The sequence below is a fragment of the Spea bombifrons genome, chromosome 6, assembly GCF_027358695.1.
Source record: "Spea bombifrons isolate aSpeBom1 chromosome 6, aSpeBom1.2.pri, whole genome shotgun sequence".
In the NCBI taxonomy this organism is placed as follows: Eukaryota; Metazoa; Chordata; class Amphibia; order Anura; family Pelobatidae; genus Spea; species Spea bombifrons.
This window is the reverse complement of record NC_071092.1, coordinates 34,695,829-34,719,310: the sequence shown is the minus strand read 5'-3', so window position 1 is coordinate 34,719,310 and position 23,482 is coordinate 34,695,829. Positions and strand designations below refer to the sequence as shown.

At 38.0% G+C, this 23,482-nt stretch overlaps 1 protein-coding gene across 1 annotated transcript in view; it reads left to right on the top strand.

The window, feature by feature from the left end:
• ABCA4 (ATP binding cassette subfamily A member 4) overlaps positions 1–22,119 on the top strand; it is a 62,980-nt gene extending 40,861 nt beyond the window's left edge. The window contains exons 24-51 of the mRNA XM_053470126.1: positions 179–372; positions 853–937; positions 1,212–1,417; positions 1,669–1,717; positions 2,388–2,495; positions 3,693–3,880; positions 4,270–4,394; positions 5,218–5,316; positions 5,437–5,629; positions 6,181–6,275; positions 6,900–6,932; positions 7,219–7,324; positions 7,413–7,487; positions 8,069–8,238; positions 8,802–8,979; positions 9,765–9,880; positions 10,293–10,440; positions 10,621–10,744; positions 11,740–11,869; positions 12,552–12,672; positions 12,754–12,816; positions 13,611–13,717; positions 16,756–16,897; positions 17,410–17,544; positions 19,075–19,178; positions 20,376–20,468; positions 21,100–21,349; positions 21,696–22,119. Coding sequence (XP_053326101.1) covers positions 179–372; positions 853–937; positions 1,212–1,417; positions 1,669–1,717; positions 2,388–2,495; positions 3,693–3,880; positions 4,270–4,394; positions 5,218–5,316; positions 5,437–5,629; positions 6,181–6,275; positions 6,900–6,932; positions 7,219–7,324; positions 7,413–7,487; positions 8,069–8,238; positions 8,802–8,979; positions 9,765–9,880; positions 10,293–10,440; positions 10,621–10,744; positions 11,740–11,869; positions 12,552–12,672; positions 12,754–12,816; positions 13,611–13,717; positions 16,756–16,897; positions 17,410–17,544; positions 19,075–19,178; positions 20,376–20,468; positions 21,100–21,349; positions 21,696–21,809 — 3,551 coding nt within the window. The 3' untranslated portion in view covers positions 21,810–22,119. The remainder of the gene's footprint in view (positions 1–178; positions 373–852; positions 938–1,211; positions 1,418–1,668; positions 1,718–2,387; positions 2,496–3,692; positions 3,881–4,269; positions 4,395–5,217; positions 5,317–5,436; positions 5,630–6,180; positions 6,276–6,899; positions 6,933–7,218; positions 7,325–7,412; positions 7,488–8,068; positions 8,239–8,801; positions 8,980–9,764; positions 9,881–10,292; positions 10,441–10,620; positions 10,745–11,739; positions 11,870–12,551; positions 12,673–12,753; positions 12,817–13,610; positions 13,718–16,755; positions 16,898–17,409; positions 17,545–19,074; positions 19,179–20,375; positions 20,469–21,099; positions 21,350–21,695) is intronic.
• The last annotated feature ends 1,363 nt before the right edge of the window (positions 22,120–23,482 follow it).

The window sequence follows — 23,482 nt, the reverse complement described above, 5'->3', positions numbered from 1 at the left end:
CAGCCATTTTTCTTTCCATTTTGTAGCAGACTATTACTGGCAATAACTTTAATTGTAATGTAAAAAAAAAAAAAGTAAATTAAGCTTTAACATATTTAACATGCATTTTGGATCCCATAATTCATAGCATTGCTTACAAGATTACGAGACTTTTGATGTAGCTTATTTTGTTTACCAGGCCGAACCATTATTCTTTCTACGCATCACATGGATGAGGCTGATCTCCTTGGGGATAGAATTGCAATAATATCTCAAGGAAAACTCTACTGCAGCGGGTCTCCATTATTCCTGAAGAACTGCTTCGGCACAGGCTTCTACCTCACGCTTGTCCGTAGAATGAGAAACGTTAAAGAAATTAGAAAAAAGGACTCTGTAAGTGTGAGCATGTTACTTTACGTTCTCATATCAGCATATGCACGGACTACTCCTTCACTGTTATTAGTGCTATGCACTTACGTGCATTTCAGTATTATTATTTGCTATACCATGAGCTACCCATTAAGAACTTTTGTTTGTTTTGGGTAAAAGAAGCAGTCATGGGCCACCACAAGTATCACTGACTTTTACTGAACAGTCCTTAGGAGAACCTGGTAGGAATACACATACTCAGGTTTAGTCAAATGCCAATTAGGAACACTGAAATCTGATTAAATTCCATGAAGATGCAATAAATGTGAGCTCATCAGAAGATTACAGATTACTCTTATAACTAAACACCTTCTTCTTCAAAAGACTGTCCAGGTCAACATAGATAAATCAGGAGCAATTTGTCAATTTGGAACAATTTAGTGTTGAAAACATTTAGCCCATTGGGTTGGTAAGTCTATGTAATGAATTCATTTCTTCCCGTAGGCTTCCTGTCGGTCCGACTGTTCCTGTCCTTGTCCAAGCTGTTCTCCGAAAGTAAAAGAAGACCCACTGGAAGAAGAGTTAGACGGTAAAGGGGAAACTCCTCTGATGTAGCACAAGTGACCTCTAGTGTCGATTCTCTACATTTTTATTTCAAGATATTGTGTTCTCTAGTCTAGGAGTTGATAAAGTCATTTGGTTTTAATGAGACCTTGTTGTTTTGATCTTTGGCCTGTTTTTTCATTATTTTATTTGTTCATTTTTGAAGCAATTATATTTATATCCAATATATATATATATATATATATATACAATGGCTTTCTCTTTGTAATGTTAATTAATGTATAATTCTATATTCACAGGAGATGTCAGTGGGTTAACTGAGTTAATTCAACATCATGTTTCTGAAGCTAAGTTAATAGAAAGCATTGGCCAGGAGGTGATCTATCTGCTGCCCAGCAAAGATTTCAAATACAGAGCCTACGCCAGCCTGTTCCGGGAGCTGGAGGAAACACTCGGGGACCTCGGACTGAGTAGCTTTGGCATTTCTGACACTCCTCTGGAAGAGGTGATGCTCAATAGATGCTGCTATAATATAGAGCTGTATGAAGCCACTAAAATGCACAGCGCAAAACTTACAACCCTGGTCAGGGGCAAAACATTTCTGTTGTAAAAATCCAACCAAATAAATTCAAACAGGAAAGTAGACAACAGGCTATTAGTAAATACGTTGATCACCTTGTGTATGGTAGCTAGAATCCCCTTAGTTTCCTAATACATTAGATTATCACTTAGTTGTAATATTTTTTACCTCTTCAGATTTTCCTGAAAGTTACTGCCGATTCGGTGACAGGAACAGAAACCCCAGGTACTGACCATCATTGTTAAAAAAATAAAATACAAAAATAATCAAATATGTCCACTTCTCTATCTGTTTAAATACAACATTTGCATAACTTTGTTGTATAGCACTACAGAATCTGGTGGTACTATATATAATGAAACATACTAGCACTGCTAATAACACTATCCAAGAAATGTATCCAACATATCAAATGTTAGCAAATTAACACTTTAACACCTGCTCACTCTTGGGTCATACCTCATAATATTTGGCCTTTATATACCCATAATGCTCATACTGCAGTATTTGATTAAAACGTGTTACATTCAGCAGAGTATAAGGAACCCTCAGGCATATTTAGTCCCTTCGCTGGACAGATAGAAGCTCTCAAACATCTCCTCAACAACTGCTGGTAGAGTCTTGGTTTTAGCTACATCCATTTGGGTTATATGCTAAATGCAGGGCAATGTTTATCGCTCTTCATTGCCTAACCAGCCAGTCACTTCATTGAACCCCAATATCATCTGGTTGCCTTATCCACACCACTGGGGGTTCATAGTAGAAGCTGCTAATAGGCCAGTAGATCACATTTTCATTGCACAAACAGAAAGATACCATTTCAAGAGGAATTCTACTCATTTTATTGACAAGTTGTTTTGCTCGGTTTGTATTTTATTTCCAAACGGAATAACAGAAGAATGGATGTTACAACAGCGAAAATCCAGAACAAGTCTAGCTGCAGATAGCAAGGCAGCGGTTATCAATATTGAAATCAAAGGTAACTCAAGTTGGATAAAGATGGGTGAACCTGTCCACCAGTGAACTTATATACAGGAATGGAAATTATAACCTTAAAAACAGCAAAAATTGTTTAGGTAAACCTGTCCCACTTATACCGTTTTTGGTGAGAACTGTACATAAATAATGATAACATTATTTATAACATTATTTATCAAGCTCATTCTTTGGCTTTATAACATTATTGGAACAGTTTTTAATTCAGTATACATTTTTTTTGGAGCAGGTTTCCCATAATACAATAAATAATAAGAAAAATAATAATGTCGTTATAAAAATAGATGAGCTGAGTCAGATAATTGTGTGCATGTGTATTTGTGGATCAGTACTTGAAGCCATGAAGGCATTACGTACATGTGTTTTAAAGGTATTTTGAAAAGGTCCATCTCTTCTAAGTATGTTAACTTTAGAACTAACAGAATTTCTAAACTAGAAAATAGTAACCCAATACAAAACTCACTGGCTGGCTCATCCATCTTTATCATGTACTTGAACCATGAAGCTGCCCCTTTTTGGGGGCATCTTGGGGCTTGCTTTCTCCATTGCTTATAAAGTTGCTGTTTAGAAATATATCTTATATATCAGGACTGCTGTTGGGGTAGGTAACCTGCTTGCACTCTAGATGCGCTTTAGGTCAATGATAGGCAGTTGCTGCATGTCGGTCCAACTCTACTTATCATCATGGCTGGATGATATCAGCAATTACGGTATAATTGTAGTACTATGTATTATGAAGCTGTTTTCAATATGAATTATTTAACCTATTACTTCCCTAGGGCATTGCTGTGTTAACTTATTGTATAGCCACCGGAGTATTCACTAGAACTACTCTGTAGAGATTGTGTGCATTTAACCCCACACTCTCCTCCCCACCTGTCTGACACATAAAAAGTTAATGTGTTGAATGGCATAAGTGTTTCAAAATACTTCTTCTTAAGTGTCTAATGTTAATGAATGAATAAGAAAACAATTGTTAATGGAAAGGCTCTTCTATTTCCTTCTGGCTGAACTTACTTGATATGTCAAGACAAAAATCTTAAACATGATGAACATGAAATCTTGGGCATCTTTTATGGAGTGTAGCGCTTCTGATGTTTATTCAGCTAATCTTTATACAAGTCTGCAGCACTGCAGTTTAGCCATTTCTTGTGAATACTAAGGTCTATCAACTGATCCCAAATTTCAGAGCCACAAGGGAAAGACTCTCAAAAGGTTGATGCTGAAAATACACAACACGATGCCCGCACTCAGCCTCCCAAGCTTGATGAACGAGATGGAAGAGGATCTAGACAAATAAAAGGCAGTGAACTGATGCACCAGCAATTTAAAGCACTCCTCATTAAACGTTACCACCATGCCACTCGTAGTCATAAGGACTTTCTTGCTCAGGTAAAGTTTTACCAACTGGTGAGACAATGCAGGGTTTTACACAGGCTGGGTCTGCTGTATTACATTGTATTCCCTCTACTATTTTCTTCATTCTCTATTTAACCTTTACACAGTTCTGAGCGTCACTCCAACTCAACTCCAACGGCAGATCAAAATGCCTATTTCCATTTATTCATAGCATTCATTAAACATATTGGAATTCTGGATCTTTCTATAAGATGCTATAGATTCCAATGACCTATGGGTAGTCCCAGCCAGCCACTCATGTGCAGTGTCTCTGCAGTAACACTGGCTGTTTGTATGGTCTCACTCATCTTCTCAACTAATCAATAATTTGCACTAACGTGCTAACGTGTCATTTCTTATACCTTGTCCATTTAATCTTATAGATTGTGCTTCCTGCAAGCTTTGTGTTACTGGCCCTTGTGTTCACTCTCATTGTTCCTCCTTTTGGAGAATATCCTAGTCTCACTCTTCATCCATGGATCTATGGGCAACAGTATATGTTCTTCAGGTGAGAGAAATCAGCTTATATGTACTTACTTTATACTTATCCCTATCTCCTTCATGTTAAATCAGACACACATATTACCCTAACTAGGCAAATGCGTGTCTTTAAAAGAAGTATTATGGATAATATTAGTCTTGTAGTTCCTTAGATGACTGCATGGGATACACAAAAAGACCTCTTGTCTTCCAATGAATCAATGTATTCTAGAACAGGGCTGCGCAACTGTAGTGCTTGAAGGCTACAAACGGGCCTGGAATCCTGTGCATCTTTGCTAAAGTATATCGTTTTATTAATGCTTAATTGAGATGCATGTGCTCAAGATGGAATATCCAAAAAGTGTGACTTGTTTGCAGACCTTCAGACAGAATGTGTTTCACAGTATCCCTCTTCTTTGCTATTTTGGGTTTTTTAGTATCAAAAGAAGACATTACCCAGTTTGATACAAAAATTTTGATTTTTACATCTTTAAATTGTCCCAAAGGACAGCTAGGATGTGTTACATTTACTCTTCATTCTGTTGTTTTGTAAAAACTATTTATACAGCCATCTTGATGATTAGACGTGTTACACAAGTCTGCTTGTTGTATAACATGTAAGCTAGTCAACATGTACCATGTTCTGGGCAATATTTTTAACTTGCCACTTAGGCAGAAAATCTCCAGCCTGTACTTCGTGTTGTGCAATAATTGTAAATAGTATTGAGGATATGATTTGACTTCAGATCTTGTTTTTTTCTGTTCTTGAATTTCTTATGATGATTCATGTGATTATATTGGTTGACCATATCAGGAAAATGTATTCTTATCATCTTTCCTCCTGACTCCAGCAATGAGCAGCCCGGAAGTGAACAAATGGTTCCTATAACAGACGCCCTCCTAAACAGTCCAGGCTTTGGGACTCGCTGTATGACAGAAGAACCACTATCGTAAGTAATCAAAACACCAAGTCAGAATGTTCTTTGACTGAAGAGAAACATTTACTGGAATTTGACGTTGTGCAATTTGTGTTGTATTACATCTTAAGTAAACTCTATTTTTTTCTTTAGTAAAAAGTTTCTGTGCACGAATACTTCGAATGAGTGGATTATCCCATCTGTTCCTCCAAGTGTTACCAGCTTACTGTTATCTCGGAACTGGACTCCTGAGTTCCCATCTCCATCATGCACATGTAGTACAAAAAGTAAGCTGATTATGCTCCCAGAATGCCCTGAGGGAGCAGGCGGACGCCCTCCACCCCAGGTAAATCCCCATATACTGCTGGTTTTAGTAGTTTAGCAGAAAAATTACCGATTGTGAAGATTGAAGCTGTACACATGTACAGTAGATAGTGTCTATTATTATTTATTGATTTATATAGCACCGCCATATTCTACAGCAAGCTAAAGTGAAATTCAAGAACACACCATACATTATAAGCTTGTATTAGAACTCTGAAAACACATTGGATTTATTGGATTTATTACAAGATAATTTGGAGTTGTCAGACATGGAAGAGAATTGCACAAACTGTTGGGAAGTAGTGGGTTAATGTTGGAGTTTAGTATTCTGTTGACTTTTGAAGACTGGTTACTCTTTAGATTAGTGAAGAATTTGCAATTACGGCTTCACACCTTATGTAGCATCCTTAAAAAAACATACTGGCTAGGATAGGAAGCTTCAAGCTCCCATCATAGTCAGCCGTTGGGAAGTGCACGTGTTCCACGAACTTTACAAATCTTATTCACAAGATTCCAAGATATATGAATGTAAGATAACAACGTATTTGAATATCTGTATGTTTATATCCTCAGAGAATTCAGCCCAGCTCCGAGATCCTACAGGACCTGACAGAGCGAAATATTTCGGATTACCTTGTGAAAACATACCCCAATCTGATAAGAAGCAGGTGCTGTGGAATATTCCCTATTACCTTTTACAGTTTCCATGTGATACAGCTTTCTTTCTTTTCTAAGAGATGTGTTTTCAAAATCTATCTTCTATGCGGTTTACAAACTCTCCCCAGAGTCCACCAACATTTCAAAGCAGTTTTCATAAATCCCTTTTTCTGGAAATTAAGAATTGATATAAATGTACATGTTGCGAATAAAAGTCATTGGGTATAGCGGAGGAGGATAGTTACTAACCATTCAGTTGAGATGAGGTGGAAGAAAAGTGACTTCAACTCATTTCTGTTGACTGTACAGAAACAACTAGCATATTCACTAAAGTTAACATGACTATGGCTACTCCAACTACTGAGCAGAGTTGGGTTTATTGAATGCCGTTAAGTGCGGTCAGGTGAGTTACTGTTGACCACTAAGAATTTAAGATTAAGATTATTTAATAATAAGAATTTGTTTTATCATGCCCAATTAAGAAAGGTACAAAAAAAACCATAAGCGCCCCTTTAATATTTTTCTTTAATCTATTATAATTTACATACCTAGAAACTTTTACTTATTACTGAAAAAAATAATAGTTTGGATATTAGAATTGCTTTATAATATGTTTGTATATTAATCTCTTTTAGTATGAAGACTAAATATTGGGTGAATGAACAGAGGTATGTGTAATATAATATGTACATAATATGTTTGTTTTTTTTAAACATCAAATATTTTCCTGTCAAGTTTCCTTAAGTTGATACTACTAGACCCTAATTAGTCTCAATCTTTGTGTACTGTACAATACTACGTAGGATTACTTTTTATCGTTACTTGACTACCTTGCACGGAGTAATTATTGATATTATTGAATGTTAGCCCCACTCACATGAAATAAACCTCTGCATGGCAGAGATAAAAGATGTGGCTTAAGTGCTGTGAAATATTTTATTTCTTTTCCTGTAGATACGGTGGGATTTCTGTCGGTGGCAAACTTCCGGTTCTAGAAGTTGAGGGTCAGAGCATCACAAACTTTTTCACTCATCTTGGCCAGATGATCAATGTGACAGGAGTAAGCAAAGCAGACCTTTTTTTTGTGGTTTTATGTTAAAAAAATATGTATTTTGATTAATTTTATATGTTCTTTGCATTCTCAATAGGGAATTACTACAAAGGCTGTTTCACAACAACTGCCTGCCTTCCTCAGAGATCTGGAAACTGAAAACAACATCAAGGTATAGAACCGTATTCTCAGGAATATGTGCGCTATCACACGCTGCTTTTCCTGGACATTAGTAAAGTGTTAGAGGTTCTCACTCGACCTGCTACCAGGTAATAGAAAGGATCAGACATAAAAATAGAAACAGATTATAGAGCCGCTGGCAGAAAAAATGCCATCAATTCATGGAGTTAGTTCTAGAAATGTGAGGACTATTTTGTAATGTAGCATCAAACACACATAAAACAGACTTGCTAATCACTGCTAGTATAGATCAGTAATACCCTAATGGAAGACTTTACCATATACATTTATGGAAGCTTCCATGCCTTGGGTCAAAAGCAGGCATTCATAAATATATTAATCCGATATACTAATCATATATTGTTTCTGTAAGATAAATCGTTATGTTATATACTGCTTGTTATGCCTTATCTACCCATTGTACAGCATTATGGAATTTGATAGCGCTATATAAAACAATAAATAATAATAATAATATATACGTTTAAATATTCTGTTGCCATATTAGCTTTCCTATGCTACTACCCATACTTTGGAGAACTGTTTAGTAGTGTCTTACTTTGCTTTTTCTAGGTTTGGTTCAACAATAAAGGTTGGCATTCCATGGTCATCTTCATCAATGTTGCTAACAATGCCATTCTCAGAGCCAACCTCGGCGATGACAAGGACCCTGGCGAGTATGGTATAACTGCAATGAACCATCCATTGAATCTCACAAAGGATCAGCTTTCGGAAGTTACAGTGTAAGCAGACAGCTTAGCTAGCCTGCACTGACACTTTCTGTCCTTGAACGCTATAATGTTGACATTGCAAGTGCAATAAGTGCAATACTGTGCCCAAAAAACTTTAACATTCACCTTGATATTTTCTATACTGTTACACAAGTAATAACATACTTCCACTGGAATAAAGTGCATTTGTGCTTCAAAAATCCATAAATATTAGGTCTAGAATATTTTGCCAAAAATGAATAATCAGTTAATGTATACATCATCAATATTAAGGTATATGGACATTCAAAGAAAGTACTCACCTTGATGAATTCTAACTAAGAGTTTTAAATATACATTTATAATATCTTGCTTAATATGGATTTTACTTATGAAATTGGGCAAAGCAAAAAAGTTTTCTCATTCTAGACCGTTTTGGTTGAGGTCACACTGCCGACTCCATTCTCTATGTGGGATATTCATCACATCTGTGTTTTTGTGAATTTCTATAATGTATATGTTGTAAATAAGCTGGAAAGGCTCAGGTTTATCTCTATTCAGCTTTGCCATTTGTGTTATTTTTATTATTTTTACAGATTGACTACTTCAGTGGATGTGGTGGTTGCCATCTGTGTGATCTTCGCTATGTCATTCATCCCAGCCAGTTTTGTTCTGTACTTGATTCAGGAGAGGGTGTCCAATGCTAAACATCTTCAGTTTGTCAGTGGTGTCAGCCCCACAGTGTACTGGTTCACAAATTATGTCTGGGACATTGTGAGTAACTCTAAAAAACACAAAATACATAATGGTTGTATATTAATTTAGCATAAAGGGAGTGATTATAAGTTTAACCTACATATTTTTTATTGAAAAAAATGATTGAATTCATGTGACCATAAAATGGACAATAACTGACATAAGACTGTCATCCGACTGTCATTATATGAAATTGACAATCACGGTACAGAAGATGTCTGCTGTGCTCTTCTAGGCTTACAATGTATTACGAGGTTGAGGGACAATGAGACAGAAGGAGAGGGACTGTTTGGATAAAGATTATGTTGAGAAGTCTTGGTGTGGACATCTCAGTGAGAAGATGGTTTCTTTAAGGCTGTAGATTGTGGGGATTCCAAAGAGGGGTCATCTGCTTTTCTGAAAAAGTAATATTTGAGAGCGAGCATTAAAAGTCAGAATAAGTAGAGAAGAGTTTGACAGAATGGGTTAGGGAATTGCTGAGAATCAGTAAAGTACGGATAAAATCCTAGATAACCTCATTCATACAGCAGGAGCTGATTAGGGGGGAGCTGGGGGTATAAAACAATCTCACTCCAATAATGAAAACCCTGGAACCTGTAGTACGAATCTTGGCAGGATAGAAAAAAGGGGAAAATACAGTTATAAGAGATAATGGGAATGACATTAATGGCTGAATGGGAAGGATGCATGGTTACATTAATAATTAATGCTTTTAATAACATAACTCAAAGCTGTATGACTTTCACAGTGGTGCACCCTGACCAGAATGAATGTCTCCAATGTCTTTTTCTTTCTATGTCCAGGTGAATTATGCTATCAGTGTTATTATGGTTGTTGCAATATTCATTGTCTTTGAAAAGAAAGCCTATACGTCCTCAGCTAACCTACCTGCACTCATTGCACTGCTCTTCTTCTACGGGTAAGAATTTATTAGGGTTATTGTACATCCATCTGTAATAGGTTTTGCTGAAGTAATGAGGTCGGTACTAAGTTAGATTGCTAACGCAGTGCAGCTATAGCTATACTGAGATATACACATATGTAACACGCGCCTACATAGATATAGATAGATGTATAGATTAGATATGAATATATTCATCTAGCATTATGCCTAAAAGGTCTAAAAAGCTATCACTACATATTAAGTTTGGTCTGTTTATTATTTAAACACTCTGGGGTCTCTTCACTAAAAGGAGAGCTGTCAAGTTTTCAGGAGGAGTTGCTACCTTGTGAACACCCCCATTAATGAATAGACCCCAATGATGGGAAAATAACATTTTGTTTACATGAGTTGTGCCTACTTTTGCCAATTGATTCTTCTTCATTTACAGATGGGCTGTGATCCCCATGATGTATCCTGCTTCTTATCTGTTCAATGTACCAAGCACAGCCTATGTTGCGCTGTCTTGTTTAAATCTCTTTATTGGCATAAATAGCAGTGCCATCACTTTCATCTTGGACCTCTTTGACAACAATAGGGTAAGTATAGACTTATAGTATTTAACAGTGTGGTGTAGGTTTGTTTGGGGTTTTTTTTGATTCTCAGAAATAAATATCTATATTCCTGTAGCGCTTGGGTGTTCAGCTTGCCCCTCATCTCAATGACCCCTGTAAATGCTCTATGTGGATTGGTAGACTGTGTCATGTTGTTCTTTCCAGGCTTTGTTAAGGTTCAACGAAAGGCTGAAAGACATGCTTTTAATCTTTCCACACTTCTGCCTGGGCCGTGGACTCATTGACTTGGCGATGAACCAAGCTGTGACTGATGTGTATGCTCGATTTGGTGTGTATTACAAGGTGCACTACTGGCATTAAATGTTGAAATTATCTACTTGGCAACCACCAAGGTGACGAAAACTCTTTCTACATTCCAATTCCTGCTTCTCTCACTCAAGCATGGCTTGTGGTGTGTTTTAGTGCTAGCACTGTGTGTCGGAGCATTGTGGAAGAGATCAGGTATCTCAATGGAAACACAGGAATTTGCTTCTCTTGCCTCCCAGTCCAATTATTAAACAACAACTTCTCCCTGACTGTTTATAGACCAAAAACCTCATCATCTTTAATCAGAAAAAAGATACTGCTTATTATCTATAGTTCTATAAGAACTATTATAAGGCCATCACATTGGTGTCCTTACATTGAAACGTTATAAATTAATTGACACAGGGGCTCTTCAGATAGTATCTAATTGTCCTTCTGATGGTGGCCAAATGTCATGAGATAAGAATATGAAGTAGGTTGTCTATACTCAAATGATTCAGCTATGGCATATCAGCAAGTAAAGCACCAACTGGGTTGCCCAGATATAATTAAATCCCAGTAGAATATTAAGCAGTCAGCTCTGGAGCATGTCACCCTGAAAGCTTGCCCATTTACCCCAAGACTCTAAGTAAACATCCTGAGAGTCAGCTTCCGACCCCGAGAGTTCCCTGTTACATGTATATTATAGATAAAGTATGTGGAGAGACATCATTCAACCACAGTTACTCCAATGAAATCAGTAGATGATAGTAAATTGTATTCTTCCATGTTGGAACAGGAAGAAAAAGCACCACTTAACATGTTTTGCCCCAAAGGAGGTGCTTGGTCATAGGCAAATGCATATATATAGTCAGGGTGAAGGAACATCTCGCTGATGCTAAACCTCGCTTAGCCACGTTTTTGATGTCTTGCACACTGGAATATGTCGTGATCAAGCGAAGCATTACCAGCAGATGGCCTTAATGCATGTTGTGAATACGCGAGAAACACATTTCTTTTTTGTTTGTCTATTTTCAGGTGAGGAACATATCACAAATCCTTTCCAGTGGGAGTTCTTGGGTAGAAATATCTTTGCAATGGCAGTTGAAGGAGTTTTATACTTTGGTTTAAATCTACTTATTCAGAAGCGCTTCTTTCTTAGCGCATGGTAAGATACACGTATCTTCAACTAATGGGGAAATAGGCAGAGCCACACAGATATGGGCTAAAAGTGTTATAATGTATTAGTTAGTAATTATTCAATGTATAAATGTAAAAGATGATTTACGCCTTCTACATACCTTGTCATTTGGCTGGATGTAGCTTACTAGCCTCACCATTCAGTAATGAAAATGCCATGACTATTACTGGACTCCGTATGGGGTCTTAAGAGGTCAGCAGCACCTAAATAAGAATGGATAACATGAATTAGTACACTGAGAATATACAAACTTAACGAGTGCATTGCATTTTAGAGATTGCCGTCAATCTGTCGTGTAGAAGAGAATGTATAGAGAATGTATAGATGTACTATGTGTAGTTCTTAATATTGATTAGAGAAGTTAATGTTAATGTTGGTCAAACACTTCTCCTTCATAGTATATGATAGGAGATAATGCCCTCGTGCCATTGAGATACAAAGCAGATAGTTGTCATACCAAAAATAAATAAATGCAGACTGGACTTTAATCTGCACATTCTTAAATGGTCTGGTGTTCATTCTAAAGATAACGGTCCATTGATAAGTAATACAAGGAGACACTCTGCAAAGGATCTTCCTTGTGACATGGGCACAAACTCAACAAAATGTACTTAGATACTACAACTATAGTATTTTTTGTTTATTCTAGGGTTTCAGAGCCAAGCAGAGGTGCAATTGAAGGAGAAGATGAGGACGTGGCACAGGAGAGACAGAGAGTCATGAAAGGTGGTGGAAAAAATGACATTTTAAAAATTAAGGAATTAACAAAGGTAAAATCTAATTTAGGGAGTAACTATATTCACTTGGATGTGAAAGCATTGAAATATAACATTTTGTTATTCTGCATTTAGGTGTATGTGGGTAAACAGGTCCCTTCTGTAGACAGACTGTGTGTCGGAGTCCGTCCCGGAGAGGTAGGCCCTGCAAAAAGATCAATTTACTAACTAAAATTGTTGTTAATGGGCAGTCTAGATGGGCTCAATGGTTCTTATCTGCCAACTATGTTGTGAAGCTTTCCACAACTGCAATTCAAAAGGTTTAATTTGTAAGCAAACATTTTTTTTCTGCGTTACTGATTTTACTCTGATCTGAGATGTTTTTAGATTTTCTTAACATTTATCAGGAACAATAGAGTCTAATTTCACCATCTGTTGGTCAGTTGGGTACAGCGTCTTTACAACATTTCAATAAACCCAAGTGACATACGGTATTTATCACTTCCAATGAACATAACACGAGAATAATGGAATTGCACAGAAACAATAATTTTCAATACATCAGGGAAGTATAAATTGAAAGGTGTGATGCATCGTATGGGGGAAGATCCCGGTAATTTTAAGCCTGGGAAGATTCATCTAGAAACATGTCCTACCACCTAACGATTGAGTTTCTGTTTTTGAATTCACAGCGACATTGTACATTGCTGCTGTCTGGAATGCATCTCAGGAGACATTGGGTCTCCTGTCCCCAACAGTCCCCAACATGTCTGGGTTCCTATATTTCTTTTAAGGGACATCCACAGTTTACACGCTTAAGTGAGAGCCGGCACTTGCTTTTGACCCAGGACAGTAATACATTTTCCGCAGCTGTGTTTGGAGATGTTACTAAATCGGTTTTTAATAAAGACTTTAGCTAATGTCTGGTTTTAACTTCATGAATTAACGCAGCATTCAAACCATATAAAACCCTGCTTTTATGTTTAATCCAGTGTTTTGGTCTGTTGGGAGTGAATGGTGCTGGGAAAACTACAACTTTCAAGATGTTGACTGGAGATATTGATGTAACATCAGGGGATGCAACTGTTGCTGGATATAGGTAAATATGTAAAATAAAAAACATTTTTAAACATGAGCAGATATCCCAGGATTTGTTTACTTGGGAATGGATTATTTAGTCAAACTTCATGTTTCATGCAGGGATTACCATAATAATCATTTCAATTTACACAATGCATTTTCTGTAACGCATACCAGCAGTCAATCAAAAGTAGCTGCACAGACAGCACATGAAAGATCCACAGAAATATACTATTTTATAATCTTAACAGTGCACTTTGCAATAGATAATATAACAAAGACTTTGTTATATTTATTACTAAATTCACTGTTGAAATTAGATGGTGGAAACATTTCGACTTTGCCATCAGATGAATTTTGGACACCATTGATCATGCCCCTTATTACTGTTATTTTTTGTGGATTATTTTTTGACCGGAAGGATGATCTCTGATCGCTTCCTTTAGAGAGCGAGGTGTCGTTTGGGACAGCCTTTTTTTACACCAATTGGACTATTACTTTTTGTCCACTTTTGGGTTACTAAAGATTATCTGGTTCTTTATTTTTTGTTTTCTTTTTCTTCTTTTGTTGGGTTCAATGCAGCATGATTATGACTTAGTTAAGGGTAATACAATTTTTGATGTATTACCATGCTAGCATCTATAATATATTAAACCAGTGGAAATAAGCGTCTGTCTCTAAGCTGTTTTGTGAGAATGTAGCGTATTTATTCTTCTGTGATATTTTTTATGTATTTTGTATTAATTCTGGTGGCTTACTATACTAAAGGAGGTCAGAAGGGATATGTACCACATGCTCACAAGTCCTTTGTGTTTGGATTGTATTAACACTTGGTTAATGTTAATGTTACATTGTGCCAATAAACACAGAGAGGTGTAAACTCATTTAGCTATACTTGGACAACCGCACTCTGGATTCTTTACATAATATATCAGCTTGTATTTGGGTTTCACATTAAATGTTACTTATAGAGGGCCAGCAGTTTCTGTAGAGCTATAACAATAAGGGAGTGAAAATTATTTAGAAGTATTAAATATTTGATTAATTTCTGTTGACTGTTGTCTAAGCATTTGTTGCACTTGGCCAAGAAATACCGTAGTATTGCTGCGAATGTTACATTTTACTGCACTTTTATTGATTTCCACTCTTGGCATGTGGCGTAATATACTTCTGGGGGTAATAAAACCAGGAGCATATCTGTCTGGGAAACTGAGGATGACATTGCATAAAGCTAAGAAATTGACTTCTAAGCAGCATTGTGGAGGCTTGTAGGAAACATTCCAGTTTGTGGCTAGAGCAAAACATTAGCAACTTAAGTTGTGTGTGTTAATGAATGCATCTCTACAACAAAAGGACAGATACGTTGGTTGGTTTAAGGTAGATGTACAGAAGGTGCAGTGTTTTCTGAGTCTAGGAATGACCAGTCCTAATTATTGAGCATGGTGGTTGTCCCATACTGGCCAACCGCGGTTATTATGACTTCTTATGGTTCAGTGAATGGTCTTTGTAAATTGTTGCAATGCACGGCGGTTCTGTGGTGGCAATGACCATGCCTTGTAGTGTAGACTGTCAAAATGTTCTGTTCCTAAATGCAGTTCTGAGATCCTAGAGGACTCTACTGTAAACTGACCACATTCAAGTATCCAGGGGAATGTACCCTTACCCATCTGGCCCTCAGACCCCTTACCAGGGGTCTGTGTTTGTTGTAGGTATTTGAGTATTCACAAGACCAGGAAGCAGGATTTATTTGGAAAACAATATGTAACATGATGGTCATAGCACTTAACCTTTCATTTTGGAGCTATTAAGTTAGCTCTGTATTCTAATGTGTTGCATAGCTTTCTGTCACTCACGTAGTTTAACCGTTCCCGCTATTGAAATGCCATAATCTGTCAAGTAGAAAAAATGCCCCCTGCAGCAGAAAACAGCCTATACACCTGTCCTACTGCTCGGAAGCAGAGTCAACATGTTTTGAAGTCCGGACAGTGTCAATTTGCAGATCATTTGTTTAGGAAAAAAACATTGTTAACAAAATGAACTTGTTCCCCATAACCTCAATGCTTTTTCTGTGATGGCAACTCAAAAACATGTTTTTAACATAGAAGCAGTGAAAAAAATGTAGAGCACATCCTCGTCTGGTGGGCAAAGGTCCAATCACACACTGTTTATGTCATATTTTCCACTTGTCCGAGTAATGTTTTAGATTAGTTCAGATTAGTGTATTTCACTTCAATTACATGCGCAGGCTAATGATATATTATTGATGAGGATGCTCATTGAGGACTCTACCGGGAATTTCCTGGGATAGGTTTCCAGCTTATGTGTAACCAAATTAATGTGCCGCAAAATAAAAGGGTGTCATTGTGCTGCTGTAATGGAGGTTGTGGCACATCCAAATTGCAAATGACATACATTTCAGAGAAAGGGACGATCAGTGACATTATTGCTTTTGCTTTATATCTTGATGCATATGTAACACAGTATTAGTAAAGAAACGTAATGATCGATCATTTTTAGATTTCCAAATAGAAGACATCCTAGCTCACATCCCAGAGCCGCATTGCCCTTGGGAAGCGACAAGCGATGCCCCCACTCTCCCTCATATGCCTGGTCTCTAAAGTCATATCTCACTATTTCACACAGATATTATGAACAGCAAACCCCAGTGACCCTCTCGGGCGGACCCTAAACTTGGGACATTCCATAAAATTCTCACTGATTTAACTATGTATTATATAGGGCCTCCTTTCTTTCTTGGCAGGTGAAGCTCACTGGGGTCAGAGCTTCATAATGTATAGTGATCATCAGAAATGTACAACTTGTGAAGATTCCCTCTTAAATGAATAGACCCAAATGGCATAGACACACATCCACATAGTTGTCCTTTCTGACCTCCTTTTTTAGTATAATTTCCTCCTCTATTTAAATTTTAACCCAATTAATCCTTTAATTTTGGACCACTCCATTTTGTGAAAACAGTAAATAAAAAAATAATATATGCAAGATGGGCAAATATTTCTGAACAAATGGAATTCAGATTTTACTCTTGTCTTTCAGCATATTGAACGAGATCGGTGATGTTCACCAGAACACAGGTTACTGTCCTCAGTTTGATGCTGTCGATGAACTTTTGACAGGCCGCGAACACCTGCAACTTTATGGCCGTTTGAGAGGGGTTCCTGAGGATGAAGTTGATAGGGTAAACTAATCCAGTGATATAATTGACACCGATCACATGTCAATCGTGTATACAAATATATAAAGAATATACTTCCCAGAGGCGCACTGCAGCAACCCTCAAAAAACACTCCTCTCAGTGTTCAAAAACCGGAACCACAAGAATAGGGGCGCACGTGCATGTAGGGAAAAGAACAAAATATCATAGTGTAATCCCGTGGGTATATCAGTATAATAAAAATATATAGCAACTGCACTCACAAACGGTAGCAGCAAAAGAGGCTCATCAGAAAACTTAATGTAAAATGATCATTATTGCTTCAATTGGATCTGTGGGTAAACCAAAAGGACCTCTGATCCTGCCCCAGGGAACAAGAGCCATTGTTATGGCTCTGGTAGTATTAATTTCTCATAATTATATCATTAACTTTCCACCCTATAATGTGGCTTCCTACATCTATGTTCAACAACTAACCTTTTGTCTTTTCAGCCATATAGCCCACATATTTATTTTCTTGGCAATTCTTTTTTCAGGTTGCAGCATGGGGGATTGAGAAACTGGGTCTTAGCAAATACGCAGATCAGCCTGTTGGCACTTACAGCGGTGGAAACAAACGCAAGCTCTCTACTGCGATCGCTCTCATCGGATGTCCTCCAGTAGTGCTGCTGGTAACTCTACTGCTTAACCAAATTACATAACCCGTCTGACAATACATAACTCGTCTGACAATACATAACCCGCCTGACAATACATAACCCGCCTGACAATACATTACCCGCCTGACAATACATAACCCACCTGACAATACATAACCCGCCTGACAATACATAACCCGCCTGACAATACATAACCCGCCTGACAATACATTACCCGCCTGACAATACATAACCCACCTGACAATACATAACCCGCCTGACAATACATAACCCGCCTGACAATACATAACCCGCCTGACAATACATAACCCGCCTGACAATACATTACCCGTCTGACAATACATAACCCGCCTGACAATACATAACCCGTCTGACAATACATAACCCGTCTGACAATACATAACCCACCTGACAATACATAACCCGCCTGACAATACATAACCCACCTGACAATACATAACCCGCCTGACAATACATAACCCGCCTGACAATACATAACCCGTCTGACAATACATTACCCGTCTGACAATACATAACCCGTCTGACAATACATAACCCGTCTGACAATACATAACCCGCCTGACAATACATTACCCGCCTGACAATACATAACCCGTCTGACAATACATTACCCGTCTGACAATACATAACCCGTCTGACAATACATTACCCGTCTGACAATACATAACCCGTCTGACAATACATAACCCGTCTGACAATACATTACCCGCCTGACAATACATAACCCGTCTGACAATACATTACCCGCCTGACAATACATAACCCGTCTGACAATACATTACCCGCCTGACAATACATAACCCGTCTGACAATACATTACCCGTCTGACAATACATAACCCGTCTGACAATACATAACCCGTCTGACAATACATTACCCGCCTGACAATACATAACCCGTCTGACAATACATTACCCGTCTGACAATACATAACCCGTCTGACAATACATTACCCGCCTGACAATACATAACCCGTCTGACTGGTACCATAATATCCAATATTTGTTTGGAGATTGTGGTTGTACTGGACCTTGTTCTCTCTCTCTCTCTCTCTCTCTCTCTCTCTCTCTCTCTCTCTCTCTCTCTCTCTCTCTCTCTATATATATATATATATATATATATATATATATATATATGGTCTAGATTGTATTGTATATACCTAATGAGGCAAGCAGTGAGATATCTAATGACACCCATGCCATTTTAACAGTACACCCATTTTACATCCATATTTGCTCATGCGCCTCTCACTTTTACTTTCGTTTTTGAAAACATTGGTACCCATTTTAATGATGTTTTTACTATTGGTAGAAATGAAATAGTGCACCGTGCACCAATACCAATATTAAAATCATCATATTAAAAACCGGAATATATAATACCTAGAGAAACTTAACGTAAACTAACGCAAGTTAAGCACCATGTTACTCTTTCTTAGATTATAATTTTTACAATAAAAGAAAGTTTGATAAATAGCAAACTATATTTACCGACATATATCACTTTATTGTCTACGTACAGGATGAACCCACTACAGGCATGGATCCTCAATCGCGCCGCTTCCTGTGGAATTCTATTGTCACCATAATAAAAGAAGGCAGAGCTGTGGTTTTGACATCTCATAGGTATCGTTAAAAAACATATCCGTAACTTCCCAATATTCTGCTGTGTACTGCAATGATAGCCTGAAAGTTAAGTGATATATTAGATCCGTCCTGTCCATATGGGAAGTGGGAAAGTTGAAAGCACAACTCTCCTGAAAACTCTCCCTATGATTACGGTGATCCATAAAAGGGAAAAAATATTCCCAAATCATTGTGTCTGTTTTAGTGCATGCTAAATAATCCTGTATCATTTACAGTTACTGGTTGCCACCAGGGCGGCCCAAGACATAAATGCCGCCTGGGGCGAAGTTTAAAATGCCGTCCCCCTCTGCCGACACCAGTGGTCATTGTCTACCGTTTCTCTCCCTCCCTCCCTCCCTATTTTCTACCCTTCCTCTCCCTCCCTCCCTATTTTCTACCCTTCCTCTCCCTCCCTCCCTCCCTATTATCTACCCTACCCCCCCCTTTGTACTTCACTTACCTTTCAGCAGTCCTGCGGCGAGTCTCCCTGCTCTGCCACGGTGCGCGCTGCTTTACTGCTGAGCGCCGGAAATGACGTCATATTCCGGCGCTCAGCATTACAAGCCGGCACCGAGACCGAGCTAGAAGGCTCGCAGAGGAGAGAGAGGGGCGCCGAGCGGGTACTGACAACTTGGTAAGCAAAAACCACTTGCCGCCCCTCTCTCTCCTCCGCTTTAAAAAAATAATAAAAAATAAGCGCAAAGTGCCGCCTCTTCAAAAGGGCTGCCTGGGGCAATTGCCCCACTCTGCTCCATGGTAGGGCCGGCCCTGGTTGGCACCAAACACTACAGAGTAAAGATAACCAATAGAAGTCACAGAACTGGATCAGATAGAAGCACAATTAGTGGAATGCATCTTAATCTAGATGTCCTTTGTCGACACATCAAGTAAAAGAACAAAAAATATGCTCCCTCTGCCCAGTTTCTTTAGATGTGAGTAACCTCAGATGTGCCCAGACCCCCAGATCTGCCTCATAAACAGTTTATTATATTTATGATATGGAATAATATGACGAGGCTGTTATCATGGACAGTATATTAAACATCTGAGGCAGTGTGGTATATTGTTATGGTATAGTAATATTTTTGTGTATTTATGCTTCTATGGCAGTGGTTTCCATAAGAAGAACATTGGCGTGTTTTCAGTATAAAATCAAGCGCACAATGTTTTTTCAGCATACAATCTGTTTCTTTTCAGCATGGAAGAATGTGAAGCTCTCTGCACTCGTCTTGCCATAATGGTCAAGGGATCCTTTAAATGCCTTGGCACCATTCAACATCTAAAGTTTAAGTAAGTGTTTTGGGGGCTCTCTACAAATGAGTGCAGGAAGGCACAGCATGTATGAAAGAGTGTATATGTTTAACTGTATTGGTTTGTGTAAGGAAGTGTTTACAATATCAGCTTGGAATGAACTGCCAGATGAGCAAGCTTCCAATATGCATGAAATACACCCTTGTTGAGTTAAACAATTGTATCCAGTATTCCAAGCAATTTACGTGGGAGACAGGTAAGCATTAAAGCACAAAGAAGTGGCAAATCTTTACGATACCCTGTTCATAAGTCTATCCTGCTTTGGCGTTTACTAATTTCTGGACTAATAACACAGTTCTTTTTTCTCCTGCTTCCTATGGCTGAATTAAATAGTGAATGTGTGTGGTGTGGTATCATAGTAAAGCAGTGGTACTAAGACACAGAGGATGGAGATTTGCCTTTATCTTTGTGATTTATGATTCAGCCCCTGAAACTCCTGCATCTATGCTGTATTCTATGTAACATATCTAACGCACCTATTGAACAGGGACTTTCATGTTTCACTATGAAATGCTTTGGTTCATTTACTTGTCTGTCCATAACTATATACAGTGCAGTAAAGCAGAAAGTTGTCTTTTTCAACTAAACAACTCAATGTGTTTTATTGCAGGTTTGGAGATGGTTATATTGTCACTATGAAAATCAGACCTCACAAGCCTGGAGCAGCCCCAGATCCGGGACCAGCAGAGAAGTTCATACAGAGCAATTTTGCAGGCAGCTTACAGAGAGAGAAACACTACAACATGTTACAGTACCAGATCTCATCTTCTTCTCTGGCCAGGATATTTCAGCTCCTCATATCCAACAAAGACAACCTCAACATTGAGGAGTACTCTGTCTCACAGACCACCTTAGACCAAGTAGGTCAAAGTCACCATTAATTCAGTGAAGGAGTGGAGCAATCACAGAATTGTCACCCTTTCATCTTCTTGGTCACCAATGCTAAGTTCCACTTTATTATGGAAGCTCCATAAAGGGAGAGCTATTAGTTGTCTTTTGTTTAACACATAACTAACAAATGCAATATTTGTTTTTAGTATCTTATAGTAGAAATGATTGTGTTTTATTCATGAGGCAAACCGTATTTTATTAGTAATGCTTCCTCAAATGGTAATTGCCTTCACGCCCCACACATTTTTATTGTATGGAATATCCATGGTATTAAATACCTGCTAAACATTGGTATTAATGCATTCTTTTTTGCAGGTGTTTGTGAACTTTGCTAAACAACAAACAGAAGATGAGGACATCCGTTTACATCCCCGAGCTGCTGGAGCCACTCGAGAAGTGAAGGTTGCACCTGCACCACCACAAAAATAAAAGGGTGGAATGCCAGGCACTCTCTATATTACATGGTGATAGACTTTTAAGGTCAACGGGAATGTGACTTTTATAAGTTTCTTAGTGAGTGCCTGGTTCAAATTGGCATACTTTCTCGGGTAACTTCACTATAGGCTGGAGCTCACGCAAAACATGGTCCTTTTTTATGCCAACTGAATACTGTACAGATCAAAGAAACAATGGCTTTATCCAGCTGGTTCTTGTGTCTGCTCTTGTGATAACACTAACTGCCAAGTTAAAGATAGATCTCAGATGTCACTGGAGGTACATTCTACTAGTGGCTTAGTCAGAGTATTTATGAGACTTTATTTACGTAGACAAGCAGTAGACAAGAATATGTCACCTCACATGAATAATAAAGTGAGCAAATCAGGAAACCAGTATTAATTGCACTCCTGGTGTAAGGCTGCAATATAAATGAGGTGTAATAAAGGCTCTAGGTGTTTAAGGGCCCCATTTTCCAGTTTTAAGCTGAAAATATTTATCAGGGTCCCATCTTTAACACTAGTAAAACAAAGAATAATTATGCTGAAACTAAGGAACACAGTATTTACAATCACAGATTTGTTTTAAGAGAATTACATTTACATGGTAGTGATTTTATTTATGAGGAATTTGTACCCCACTTGTATAGGTCCTGCCCCTTCATCCGCTAGGGGGCTTTGTAGGCCAAGGGGGTCCTAAGCGGCTGATTAATCTCTTTCTATGGTAGCGCCAGACTTTCAATAAAGACAAAGAAAATAGTGATATAACCTTGTGGCATCATATGCAAATAATTACTCTTCATTATAGAACTTAAATTGCATATGGTGCCATTTGGGATGTCATTGCCGGAGGTCCTAGACAATAATATACAGATAGTTTTGTTGCTCTGTGTTCGCACTATACACAGTGCTACATTAACATACTTTGTTTCAGCATAAACTAATGCAACTATATTTGCTGATACTAATGCACTGCTTGACCGAGAGCCAGTAGGATTATGAACCGTACTGACTAATGTCAAATATGTTCATAGGCTTACTTAATGAACATTTTATGGATGTATGGATCGATTATTTTACCCCAGTGCTGGATATCAAAGATGTGAAATCATATGAACCCACAGCTAACCTGCATTTCATCATATAGTTTTATTAATAAAAATATTGTATCAGTACCCTGCATCCTCCTGCTTCTGTCTACAGGCCCATGAGCCATATCCTTGTTTTTATCCACATCCACTATTCAAATACTCCCATATTAATGAGTTGAGATTTGTGTTGAATCTGCATTAACAGGTTAAGTCGTACTCAGCCATTGGGGCGAGCTGCAGGTTGAAAATGCTTTCTTCCATAAATCTGTAGTCTAAGAGTAATACAAAGACTTGAGTGGAATTTATTTTTTGGTGGGCACTATTTAAACTTAGAAGAAATTTCAGCGTCAGGAAACGAGGTAACAATCCATGGACTTTGTAGAAAAAAAAAATGACCCAACAACCTTTTGAATTGCCAATAATGTATTAAGAAACAGGTGGGGTAAATTCTTTGCAAACATCAACCAAATCTTCCCAGGGCCTCACTTAAAAATAGTGCAAAGTCAAAACTAAATAACACAGAAAGTAAATTCTAAAATATTAACGTTTATCTTATTGTGGTAAGAAGTGAAAAACA